Consider the following 14,146-nt stretch of genomic DNA (forward strand, 5'->3'; position numbering starts at 1 on the left):
TGGGGATCCCATAATGTCTCATTACTGTCCAGATAGATTCTCTGTCGACACTATCAAAAGCTTTTTCAAAGTCAACAAAAGTTGCATAGAGAGGAGATTGCCATTCGACACATTGTTCTACAATTATCCTGAGTGTAGCTATTTGGTCAGCACAAGATCTCCCTTTTCTGAATCCGGCCTGTTCTTCCCTTAGGTGTTCATCACATGCTCCCTTTATTCTGTTTAGTAGGATTCTGCTAAAAATCTTGCTTGGTACTGACAGCAAAGTGATGCCTCGCCATTTCTCACATTGTGATAGATCTCCACTCTTTGGTATTTTAATTAGCAAGCCCTTTTTCCACTCACCCGGAGGTGTTTCTGTTAACCAAATTTTGTTGAATAGTTTGTGCATTTGGTCAACTATTTCACTTCCTCCTTCTTTTAGGACTTCGGGTGGTATGTTGTCAATTCCAGCTGCTTTACCTGTCTTAGTGGCGACCATAAACAGTTCAAAACTTTGTCTCCATTTTTTCCATCTTTCAGATAGATTACCGTCTAGTGACAACGGTTTAGGAGGATCGAATAATTCCATCATTCGTACAGTTTCTAGATTCTATGTCTAGATCTAGATCTAACAACATGAACTAAAGACACCACAAATAAAATGTAGCCTACTTTTAGCAATTTAGAAACCACTAGATCTAGAGATCTACCTGTTACCAGCACTTTAAAGCAATGTGACACTAGATTTGACACCTAATCTAACACCAGATCTGACACAAGATCTGAAAACAAAACTGACACCATGTTCTGTTGTCACAGATTAATAATAAATTACTGTAGACGTTACTATTTAATAATGATAATAACGAGACTGTCTCTATCAAGGTAGACATATATAACTAACTTTTATTTCCGTCCGATTCTTTGCTTTCGCATAAAACATAAACAATAAACAATGACGTAATATCTTCTAATATTAGCTCACTTATTATCCGTATCCCTACCCAAACAGGGCCACGCAAAATCCGTTTCGCATTGGGCCCCACAATGGTTAAGTCCGGCCCTGCAATTTTGTGACGGGTAATTACTACTTGTTCTCCCTCCCCCCCCCCCCCACCAACTCTTTTTTTATTTTGGCTTCAAAAACTACACGAGGTAACTCTAGTCCGTCCGATTTGCAAAAATAAAAGAGTGATCTTTCAATTACTTGTTGTCCAAACTCTTGAGCCATGAAGATAATTATATATAGAGAGAGATATAAAAAACTTCGTGTGTCAATAATGATAAAAGTATATCTTGTTGATTTTTCTGAAGTCTATTAAGCGAAATGCTATTACGATAAATGTATTATTAATGACAAACATAATATCCATTAAATAGGAATTTTCCCGTAAATTATAACTTTATATTTCTTGACAGACTCTTTCAAATCCATTTTTAAAACTCCGTGCACTAAGGCTCGTTACTTGGATGAATCCCTTACATCGAGGTCCAGGTATCTGGCAGTGTTCTGTTGAGTTCGCTTGTCTCCGTACAGAACGAGACCCCCGCGTGCACCAGTTCTATCTGCTCCAAAACTAGCAGTATCTTCGAGTGTGTTTCTGAGCAGCCTGCAGTCGTAGAGAAAGTGCTCTGCTTTGACAGTGTCGACATCTGGGATCGTGATTCTCTGGGATCCTAATCAAGTAGGCTCCTATCGGACAGTGTCGACATCTGGGATCGTGATTCTCTGGGATCCTAATCAAGTAGGCTCCTATCAGACAGTGTCGACATCAGGGATCGTGATTCTCTGGGATCCTAATCAAGTAGGCTCCTATCGGACAGTGTCGACATCTAAGATTGTGATTCTCTGGGATCCTAATCAAGTAGGCTCCTATCGGACAGTGTCGACATCTAAGATTGTGATTCTCTGGGATCCTAATCAGTAGGCTCCTATCGGACAGTGTCGACATCAGGGATCGTGATTCTCTGGGATCCTAACCAAGTAGGTTCCTATCGAACAGTGTCGACATCTGGGATCGTGATTCTCTGGGATCCTAACCAAGTAGGCTCCTATCGGACAGTGTCGACATCTGGGATCGTGATTCTCTGGGATCCTAACCAAGTAGGCTCCTATCAGACAGTGTCGACATCTGGGATCGTGATTCTCTGGGATCCTAACCAAGTAGGCTCCTATCGGACAGTGTCGACATCTGGGATCGTGATTCTCTGGGATCCTAACCAAGTAGGCTCCTATCGGACAGTGTCGACATCTGGGATCGTGATTCTCTGGGATCCCAACCAAGTAGGCTCCTACCGGACAGTGTCGACATCTGGGATCGTGATTCTCTGGGATCCTAACCAAGTAGGCTCCTATCGGACAGTGTCGACATCAGGGATCGTGATTCTCTGGGATCCTAATCAAGTAGGCTCCTATCAGACAGTGTCGACATCAGGGATCGTGATTCTCTGGGATCCTAACCAAGTAGGCTCCTATCGGACAGTGTCGACATCTGGGATCGTGATTCTCTGGGATCCTAACCAAGTAGGCTCCTATCGGACAGTGTCGACATCTGGGATCGTGATTCTCTGGGATCCTAACCAAGTAGGCTCCTATCGGACAGTGTCGACATCTGGGATCGTGATTCTCTGGGATCCTAATCAAGTAAACTCCTATCGGACAGTGTCGACATCAGGGATCGTGATTCTCTGGGATCCTAACCAAGTAGGCTCCTATCGAACAGTGTCGACATCTGGGATCGTGAATCTCTGGGATCCTAACCAAGTAAGCTCCTATCGGACAGTGTCGACATCTGGGATCGTGATTCTCTGGGATCCTAACCAAGTAGGCTCCTATCGGACATTGCCGACATCTGGGATCGTGATTCTCTGGGATCCTAACCAAGTAGGCTCCTATCGGACAATGTCGACATCTGGGATCGTGATTCTCTGGGATCCTAATCAAGTAGGCTTCTATCGGACAGTGTCGACATCTGGGATCGTGATTCTCTGGGATCCTAACCAAGTAGGCTCCTATCGGACAGTGTCGACATCTGGGATCGTGATTCTCTGGGATCCTAACCAAGTAGGCTCCTATCGGACAGTGTCGACATCTGGGATCGTGATTCTCTGGGATCCTAACCAAGTAGGCTCCTATCGGACAGTGTCGACATCAGGGATCGTGATTCTCTGGGATCCTAACCAAGTAGGCTCCTATCGGACAGTGTCGACATCTGGGATAGTGATTCTCTGGGATCCTAACCAAGTAGGCTCCTATCGGACAGTGTCGACATCTGGGATCGTGATTCTATGGGATCCTAACCAAGTAAGCTCCTATCGGACAGTGTCGACATCTGGGATCGTGATTCTCTGGGATCCCAACCAAGTAAGCTCCTATCGGACAGTGTCGACATCAGGGATCGTGATTCTCTGGGATCCTAACCAAGTAGGCTCCTATCGGACAGTGTCGACATCTGGGATCGTGATTCTCTGGGATCCTAACCAAGTAGGCTCCTATCGGACAGTGTCGACATCAGGGATCGTGATGCTCTGGGATCCTAACCAAGTAAGCTCCTATCGGACAGTGTCGACATCTGGGATCGTGATTGTCTGGGATCCTAACCAAGTAAGCTCCTATCGGACAGTGTCGACATCTGGGATCGTGATTCTCTGGGATCCTAACCAAGTAGGCTCCTATCGGACAGTGTCGACATCAGGGATCGTGATGCTCTGGGATCCTAACCAAGTAGGCTCCTATCGGACAGTGTCGACATCTGGGATAGTGATTCTCTGGGATCCTAACCAAGTAGGCTCCTATCGGACAGTGTCGACATCTGGGATCGTGATTCTCTGGGATCCTAACCAAGTAAGCTCCTATCGGACAGTGTCGACATCTGGGATCGTGATTCTCTGGGATCCCAACTAAGTAAGCTCCTATCGGACAGTGTCGACATCAGGGATCGTGATTCTCTGGGATCCTAACCAAGTAGGCTCCTATCGGACAGTGTCGACATCTGGGATCGTGATTCTCTTGGATCCTAACCAAGTAGGCTCCTATCGGACAGTGTCGACATCAGGGATCGTGATTCTCTGGGATCCTAACCAAGTAAGCTCCTATCGGACAGTGTCGACATCTGGGATCGTGATTGTCTGGGATCCTAACCAAGTAGGCTCCTATCGGACAGTGTCGACATCTGGGATCGTGATTCTCTGGGATCCTAACCAAGTAGGCTCCTATCGGACAGTGTCGACATCTGGGATCGTGATTCTCTGGGATCCTAATCAAGTAGGCTCCTATCGGACAGTGTCGACATCTGGGATCGTGATTCTCTGGGATCCTAACCAAGTAGGCTCCTATCGGACAGTGTCGACATCTGGAATCGTGATTCTCTGGGATCCTAACCAAGTAGGCTCCTATCGGACAGTGCCGACATCTGGGATCGTGATTCTCTGGGATCCTAACCAAGTTAGCTCCTATCGGACAGTGTCGACATCTAAGATTGTGATTCTCTGGGATCCTAACCAAGTAGGCTCCTATCAGAAAGTGTTGACATCTGGGATCGTGATTCTCTGGGATCCTAACCAAGTAAGCTCTTATCGGACAGTGTCCCCTACGAAATCGTGCCAAAACTGTCTGATCCTTTCCGTCTAGCTGCCACCATTCGTCCTTCCTGTTTGGGTGTTTGAACTCTACCTTGTGTTTTTGTTACATAACATTGATTATGTAGAATGATGTTTATTAACAAATCGTTGTGATTACATTGCATGTATTGATCAGGCATTTCCCGCTCACAAGTTAATTCTAGGAATGGTCAGCGATGGTCAACGAGTCACGCTTTTGTCCATGCAGCAAATGACAGAGATAATCTTCACGTTGCTGTTGACTCTCACGTGGTTAAGGTATTTTTAGTACTTTAATTAATTCATGCATACATAAGTAAATACATAGTACATACAAACGGGTACATAGAACATTTACTTACTAAGCAATTATAAATACGTACATACAGGGGCGGACTGGGTATCAAAATCGGCCCGGGCATTACTATATAAACGGCCCACAAATGGCATGCCATATATTTTCGGTGTGGGGGAATTTTTACCCACAATATATATTAATGTGTGTGTATATGTAATTAATCTTCATTACATTCTGATCTTTCATTCTTTCAAACGTTTTTTCTACCCTAGAATACTCTCTTCCTATAATTAGTGGAAAGACAGTACACACCGTTAAGAGAAAGGTAGGGAGTCCTGGGGAGCGCTGTGAGCTCCTCCAGTGGGGTCCGGGGCAAAGCCGTTATTTTAAGCTTTAAAAAATGCATATTCTGTGTTATGTACATTGCAATTAGCCTGCTACTCTTCCGCTAAAAAAATTTCATAAACTAAATTTGCTATTTACTGGAGTCCAGCGACTGGTAGAAAATGGTAAAATGCTTTAGTTTTTGTATTGGAGGGGGGAGGGTAAACACAAAACCCTTTTTGGCTACGCTCATGAAATTTGGTGACAGTAGTTTGCTTAAGTTGGCTGCACTGGGGCAGTAAGTAAAGTTTCCCTTTCAGACAATGAGGTCTGAGGCAAGTGATGGTTTGAACCCCTCCTCTCCCGACTACGCCCATGTGTTATATTATAGGGGTAAGCCAAATTCTCTACAAAATATATATCAAGTTTGATAACGCATCGAAAACTGGATGGATGCATTCGTAGGATTACATGATGTATTCTATTTATACATGTATGTATTCTGGAAACTATAAACAATACAATAGCAGACTAATGAGTTTGAAGCTTTTTAGTATTAATTATAGATTACAGACTTTTCTTTAAAAAAAGATAGTTACGTTTTTCGCATTTCATGTGTCAATCTAGTCATGCATGTTGATCTGTGACTTAAAATATACTAAATCATTTGTTTCCTGGCTGACTCAGGCAACCCATTCCATTAAAATATAAGAGAAAGCAGAACGGTTAAAGAGGTACTTAATGTGAAAAGCTCTTGCTTCGTCATAGTACATTCTCAAAAACGCGATTGGTATATATATGAATATACCATGACCCATTATTTAAAATATAAATTAAATCTCCTTTCATTAAATATCGGATGTGACAGCGCCATATAAATTATTGTAATTATTGTAATAATTTTCATCATTAAGGACTTCATACTAAGCATAATTTGCCATTAATTATAATAGTATAAAAATTTATTTAGATCTAGATTTTTTAAAATTAAATAATATTTTTTTGTAAGCCTCAAGTGTAGTATTTTTAGATCTATGTTTTTAAAAATAAACAAAAAGAAACTTACTATTTCTTTTCAAATCGCAGAAAGTAGAACTTTATACCCATTTTGAGCTGTGAATAAGTTGGGCGGTTTGCAATTTCTCGGCTGTGTGTTCAAGTTAATTTCTATTAAGTATTGTTAAAGAGCGCCTATTTTTGTTGCGTTATATCAATGTTTTCTAACTTAACCTCTCTCATTCCTCTTTTTCGTTAACTGACAATGGAACCATCAAAAGACGGGGGAGGGAAAGAGCAAAAAAAAAAACAGGGATCGCCATCAAAGGTCCATGCCGACCAGCACAATGATCGGGCCGAACACAGCCTCAAAGACATCAGCAGCCTGTGTCTCTCGTGCATAGCAGAAAGTGCAGTCTAACGTTTTGCAAATGATAATACGTACAGTGTATAGTGTATTTTTCTTGATATTCTTGTTGAATTTCAAACAAAATTAATTGTAATAATCATTAAAAACAAACAAACAAGAAAACGTATTCGAGCCTTTGTGTCTTGCTGATGTCACTTTTGTTTTTAAGTTGTGTGCATTGAAGTTTTTTTTTCTTTGGTCGCGATCAGACCGGCCCATTTGGTACCGGCCCACCGGGCATTTGCCCGTTTGCCCATATAGCCAGTCCGCCCCTGCGTACATAGTACATTCTATATACATAAAAATATATTTATTAACTAATCTAGAATGCACATTTAGGTCCATGTATATTATATATGTTACCGGCAAAGTACAAAATGCATACATTCTATGCCTAGTCATTTTATAGAATGGATGGCGTTTTTAGGCAAATGCGAAATGATTCTTCACTTCCTACTTTGTCTAGACATTCTAATCAATGGTTTAGTTCTGCGTCAGACGATGGACGTTTCGGACATTATATTGAATGCCAGACATAACACTTTGCCGGTATCATAAGCAAAGCTCATACAAGAATATACATAGTAAAATCTTAGTTTATTCATGAAACATACAAGTACATACATAATACATAAAATTACATATAATTACATACATGATACATAAAATTACATATAATTACATTTCATACATAATGCATAAAAGTACATTTAAGTATATAGATAGTACATAATTGGCATTATTTACAAGATTTATTGCTTCTTATTGTCATTTAATATTTGAAGGGAATATAATTTTTTGTCAAGAAAAATTGCGCATTGATTCCCACAGGTGCTCATAGAAAACAAACAGGCCAAAGGTGTCGCTGTGATCAGAAATGGCCGAAAAGAAATCCTCCTGGCCAATAAAGAAGTGATTCTATCAGCTGGGGCCATTGGGTCTCCACAGCTGCTTATGTTATCTGGTATAGGACCCAAGAAACATCTGGACAGTTTAGGGGTAGGTCATTGTCCTAAGACACACTAAGTTACAATTAGAAGTTCTACTTACTGGGTTGATTAAGCTGCGCATACAAATGTAATTGGAAATAAATATTAGGATCTGTCTGTAAGAAACTCTTTGAAGCATTAACATCAAGTTTTTAAATGCGTACAGTTTTACAGTGACATATATTGTTAATGGGACAAATTTGGAAAAAATATCTTTTTTGTCACGTTTTTATAATGAGGACTACATTTGGCTAGAACAGAAACCAAAATTCTTTGCTGAGAAAAAAGTTATATATATATATATGGGAAGAATGTATTGTGCTCCTCTAGCTCCATGTCCAATTTTGTCACCTAACAACCATCTAGAATAGGTCCTGAAAACTATTGCGTCATCAATTTTTGCGGTAGTTTTTCAGTTCCAGAGTTTATCTTTTCGTTTTGTTCTAATTCTAGAAGGAAGCCAATCACGGCAAGTAGATAATAATAACAGATTTAATATCAGATTAAACCCACTGCCTTCTCAAGCTTCTCTATAAGCTTCCATCCCTAGCGGAAGTCTAAGTCTTGTCTTTTCTACAATCATATCCATGTCGGAATCGTGCACTTGTGCACACCATAAGCACCAGTGCAAGACAGGGTGGCTAGAACTAGTTTAAAAAACCCTGCTGCGCCATGCATCTCCAACACAAAATTACATTTATAGTCTAATTTAAAATCAAATTGAAAGTCCTCTAATTTGTTTTCTTTTCTAATTAACAAAAGCACTAATCAATATGATATGAATGTTTTCTTCTTTTTAGATACCTGTTGTTTCCAACCTTTCAGTTGGTGAAAACTTGCAAGATCATATTATGATAGATGTTGGTATCCAGATCCACGAGCCACTGAGCCAGTCAGCAGATGGATTATCCAGCCTCTTGCCATATCTTCAATACCGATTGTTTGGTACAGGTAAAAATAAATGTTCTTTTCAATTCTATAGATGTAAAAAGTCTAACCCAGTTCATGAAACCAATTGGATTATTTACTACTAGTCGACCGGCGGCGTAGCATACGCCGCTATTTTGCAGGGCCGGCCTTAGGTTACCGCAGTGGGCTCCGCACTTATGCGACCGCAGTGGGCCCCGCACTTTCATAGGACCATCGCTAATTCTAGGAGTATAAAGTTTTAAATTAAACCATTGTATAACCCTTAACAGATTTCCCGCGGCCTCCTGTCAATTTACCAGGAGCTCCTGGAAATCTCCTGAAATAGCAAAATATACGAAAAAGTCCTGGAAATATCCGGAAATTATTAAAATCTTTTGAAAACTCATACGAATCTCCTGAAACATATAGACAAAAATTGTCATTATGGGGTGTCATTCAATAAGGAAAATGCCAATCCTACGCGCGATAAAAAAAAAACGGTATTTTCCCGTAATTTTGGAATCTGGTGAAAGAAGCTTCTCGCGCCTCAAACTAATGAAGAAGAATTTTACAATTCTCGTAGATAGATTGAAACATTTGTTAATTCTTGCTATTGAGCGTGATTTATGTAAGAAATAAAAATTTTATGGATATACTGTATGACTTCGCTAAACGCAAGGCTCGTAAAGTTCGTGGATAACTCTATCCGCAGAAATAAAAGAGTGATCTTTCCTTTACTTCTTCTTCTCGTCCAAACTCTTGAGCGAAGAAGAGAATTAAATTCATAGATTCCAATTCTTGTGTGTGACAGAGATATACATGCAGGAAAAAATACGTTTTTTTTTAATTATTTCTTCGCAATAAAAAAAAAGAGGTTTGAAGGGGCAAGGTTAGGTTAAATTAAATATTCTAATTGCTTTGAACAATGGAGCTATTACTCACATCAATAGCAACGGATAATTCTCAGGTTCCGAAAAAAATAATTCCTTGGCCGATTGTTTCTGCCATAGTGATCGTCTTCAAAATGTCGTTTTCCAAGAAGTTGACTTCACCTATACTATCCTTAAGTCTGTTGGAAGCTTTGTTTTTGTATTTTTTTTTTTTTTTTTTTTTTTTGATATTTTTTTCTTGTTTCCTTCAGGTCCTTTCAGTTCCCCGTTTTTGTTGGAGGTTACAGCTTTTAAAAGTACTACAAGGGAAGTAAGAGAAACTTCTTGGCCTGACCTCCAACTTCACTTCTCCAGTTTATTAAAAGTTCATTTTAATTATAAAGAGGAGGTAAGGGAAAGCACTCTATGATACGTTTGTCTATTAATATCTATTATTGAAGATCATAAAAGAATGGACGTGCCAATGATAGAGGTTTTAAACAAGGCAAAAGACAGGGATGAAAGGAGAAAGACGGTCGACAAATCTTGCTTGGTGCCCCAACGGTCCAACAGACAAAGGTAGAGGTAAAGGTAAAGGTAAAAATTAAAGATCAATGAGTTCAGGTAATTATGCCTACAGTCTTAACACTGTCTCGATACTGCACATTTCTTAATAGTCTTATTCATTTTCTGTGGGCGCGGTGGCTGAGAGGATAAGCGCTTGACTTACGAACATGGGGTTCTTGGTTCGAATCTCTGTGAATATTGAGATTTTGAACTTCGGGATTTTTTTAGGGTTCCATTGAGATCACCCTACTCTAATATGTACTTGACTTTATTTGGGATAGTAAAGGCGGTTAGTCGCTGTGCTGGCCGCACCCTGCTCGTTAACGTAGGCCAAAGTAACAGATAACGTTAAAACTATAGACCTCATGGTCTGAAAGAGGAACTTTTGTTTTACTTTTAATTTATTTCCTATTTCTTGAAAATATATTTTCAATGTAGAATGTGACGTTCCTCGCGTATAGAGTAACACTTTTAAGCCAATAATTACTCACCCCCTTCCTTTTATTTTTTCAAATTAGAGAAAGATATAGACCAACGTTTGAAACACTCTTCTGACTTTACAACTAAACTTGTCACATTTCACTTATAATAGTTTAAAAGCTTATAGCAACTCATTCTGTCTGGTACAAATCTTATACACGTTATTTCTCCCACTTCACTTTCTTGGATCAAGTTGCAATTTGTACTTTCGTTGTCCATGAGAACACATGTGAAGACACTCTCCATTGTGTAAACATATGGATTATTTATTTTGTTGATCTGAGTTAGAAAGCAAAATATTTTCATCGCATCGTTTCTTTGGTGTATCCTAGTAGTGTGGTGTATAGATTTATAGACACCTACGAATCAGCGTATGTCCTATGGAAGCGTGGTCGAGAGGTCAAGGTAGAATGTGCGCTTGAACTTGGACTTGGCCACCTAGAAGGGGGCTCGAGGTTCGACACTCAGGCAGAGCACTAGCGGATCCAGAACTTTGGAGTGGGGGGGGGCGATTTTTTTCCAAACCCTAACCCTAACGCCCAGTAAACCCTAACCCTACGCATAAACGTGCATACAGCGCGCGAGCACACACACACACACACACACACACACACACACACACACACACACACACACACACACACACACACACACACACACACACACACACACACACACACACACACACACACACACACACACACACACACACACACACACACACACACACACACACACACACACACACACACACACACACACACATATATATATCGATCGCCCCTACCGCCCCCCCCCTGGATCCGCCAGTGAGGCAGAGTTGTGTTTACCAATTCCTAGATACGCCCTCCCCCCTGGTCCACAAAAGGGATTGGACCAAAAGCGCTCTGAGCATGCTATAAGCATGAAAGTAGCGCTATATAAAAGCTATAATAATAATATGATTGTGGACTTTCCAAAATTACATTGTACATTACAGAGCAAGCTGTATGTGCAATTAACAAAATTAGTGGTCATTAATGAATTTAGTTTTATATAGAAAAGGGGTAGACTTAATTTGCAATTTTCAAAGATCTTGCAGTGATTAAGCGGTACTCTCCATTTACTCAATATAATTATTTTTTTTTGGGGGGGGGGGTAGTTGTTGTTTTTTACATACCAAGAACGATGTGACTGGAAATGTGTGATTTGTGCTGTAATATCAGAGTATGAAATGTGTGCTATCCACACTATTTTCTTATCCATCAACATGTTTCTCTTTAGGTGAGAGCTCAACTGGAGGAAAGCCGAAAAGCCAAATATGGCTTGATATGTTGATATATATATGAGAATAAAAAAAGCAGCATTTCTCAACCTTCGGCGAAAAACAAAACAAATGTGGCAGCGCTATACGGTTCTCATAAGTGTTTTCTTGCTTTTTTCACTGCAGAAACGCATTCTCCTGACAAGTACAGCTCATTATTCATCAATGGAGCTCGGGGCGAAGCCCCGACGCCATAAGCGTTTTCTTGCTTTTTTGACTGCAGATACGCATTCTCCTGACAAGTACAGCTCATTCTTCACAATGTAGTTCGGGGCGAAGCCCCGACGCCAAAAGCGTTTTCTTGCATTCTTCATTGCAGAAACGCATTCTCCTGACATCTACAACTCATTACCCATAAATGAAGTTCGGGGCGAAGCCCCGACGCCAAAAGCGTTTTCTTGCATTCATCTCTGCAGAAACGCATTCTCCTGACATCTACAACTCATTATATATAAATGGAGTTCGGGGCGGTGCCCCGACGCCAAAAGCGTTTTCTTGCATTCTTCTCTGCAGAAACGCATTCTCCTGACATCTACAACTCATTACTAAGAAATGGAGTTCGGGGCGAAGCCCCGACGCCAAAAGCGTTTTCTTGCATTCTTCACTGCAGAAACGCATTCTCCTGACCTGAAGCTCATTATTCATACTTTTAAAAAAACGTACTTTCGAATAATGTTGTACTTGAAAAATATTCTACTTTGAATTTATAGACCCATAATACATTGCAAATAAAACCGATTTGTTCCTTGAAAAGATAGGATACCCCACGTATTTAGATTTTTGCTTTGAGGATCGCCGCCGAAAAAAAACTTATTCGATAAATAGTATTCAAGAAAACTCTAGCATAAATTGTGAGTTATAGTCCCAAATTTATTTAGCTAGAAAAATATCAGATTGAGTAAAGGTTGGGAAAAAGCGACTATGAAAACGTTATTTGAGTTTAGAACTCATCTCAATCATGACTCTTATACTGAAAAATTTCGTTTGAATTCTAACTTTTCCAATGCTAAGTCTTTCTTAAAATACTTATGATAACTTCATGTGAAATTACAAAAACTCTGTCTGGAAATGGGAATGGCGGTAGAGTGAAAACGATTAATCCTCGCTCCTTTACTAATTTCTGCTAAAGATTGCATTTGGCATTAAAGAATAGGTATGGGGCGACTCGATATAAGAATTTAATTTATAGTATATATAAATTATATTAGTGACAGATTTTTAAATTTTGTAATTTCTTAACTATAATACAAAAAGAAAAAGTATTGATTTGTCCGATGGGGGAAATGCGATTGCATGTATCGCCCCTCCCACCTGGTACAACCCTTTTTCATTTAAATTTGCTAATGATACAATTTGAGATTAGAGTGTGGTACGACATATTTACATTTTACAATGGGTCACATATCAATACGTAGTTTATATTATATCGATATTCAACTAATTTTATTCACAAACTATGATTCTCCACAAAAATAGGACCGCCCCCCCCCAGCACTCAGAGGGCTAGAGTGGGGAGGGCAGTACATGCAATCGCCCCCCCTCACCCCACATATTGGCCAAAATACCAGAAAGGGAGCGACATAATATAAAATTTATATATTAATTCAACTAATTTTGTTCACAAACTATGATTTCTCAATAAAAACGGACCGCCCCCCCCACTCAAAGGGTTTAGGTGGGAAGGGCAGAAGAGGTATTCGTCCCCTCCCCACACCAATCGACAGGGAACGACATAATATAAAGATCGGTTAAAATATCAATAACAAGTTACAAGGATATAGATATTTAATTGATTTTGTTAGCAGGCTGTGATTTCTACTAATAAATTGGACCGCCCCCCCCCACTCGAAAGTTAAGGGGGGGGGGGCGGGATTGATACCATCGCCCCCTCCCGACCCTACCAAATCGGCCAACATACTAGAGGGTGGGGGCGAAATAATCTAAAAATAGGTTGAAATATAAATAATTAGTATATATTTTTAACATAAGTAATAAATTCGTATACAAATTGTGTGAATCCTATAATAAAGTTCGTCCGCCCCCCCCCTTCGGGGGGGGGGGGGGGGGGTCGGCCGAGTGGGGGGGGCGATCGCCCCTACCGCCCCCCCCCTGGATCCGCCAGTGAGGCAGAGTTGTGTTTACCAATTCCTAGATACGCCCTCCCCCCTGGTCCACAAAAGGGATTGGACCAAAAGCGCTCTGAGCATGCTATAAGCATGAAAGTAGCGCTATATAAAAGCTATAATAATAATATGATTGTGGACTTTCCAAAATTACATTGTACATTACAGAGCAAGCTGTATGTGCAATTAACAAAATTAGTGGTCATTAATGAATTTAGTTTTATATAGAAAAGGGGTAGACTTAATTTGCAATTTTCAAAGATCTTGCAGTGATTAAGCGGTACTCTCCATTTACTCA

At 40.2% G+C, this 14,146-nt stretch overlaps 1 protein-coding gene across 2 annotated transcripts in view; it reads left to right on the plus strand.

Moving 5' to 3' along the window:
* Nucleotides 1-14,146, plus strand: part of LOC106074690 (alcohol dehydrogenase [acceptor]-like) — a 28,169-nt gene that overhangs the window by 10,933 nt on the left and 3,090 nt on the right. The window contains exons 5-8 of one of the 2 annotated variants that reach the window (XM_056033323.1): nt 4,739-4,860; nt 7,440-7,607; nt 8,398-8,542; nt 9,648-9,784. In XM_056033323.1, coding sequence (XP_055889298.1) covers nt 4,739-4,860; nt 7,440-7,607; nt 8,398-8,542; nt 9,648-9,784 — 572 coding nt within the window. Of the gene's footprint in view, nt 1-4,738; nt 4,861-7,439; nt 7,608-8,397; nt 8,549-9,647; nt 9,785-14,146 lie in introns of both variants that reach the window. The other variant, XM_056033322.1, reaches the window with a different exon arrangement.

This window comes from Biomphalaria glabrata, chromosome 6, assembly GCF_947242115.1.
Source record: "Biomphalaria glabrata chromosome 6, xgBioGlab47.1, whole genome shotgun sequence".
Classification (NCBI taxonomy): domain Eukaryota; kingdom Metazoa; phylum Mollusca; class Gastropoda; family Planorbidae; genus Biomphalaria; species Biomphalaria glabrata.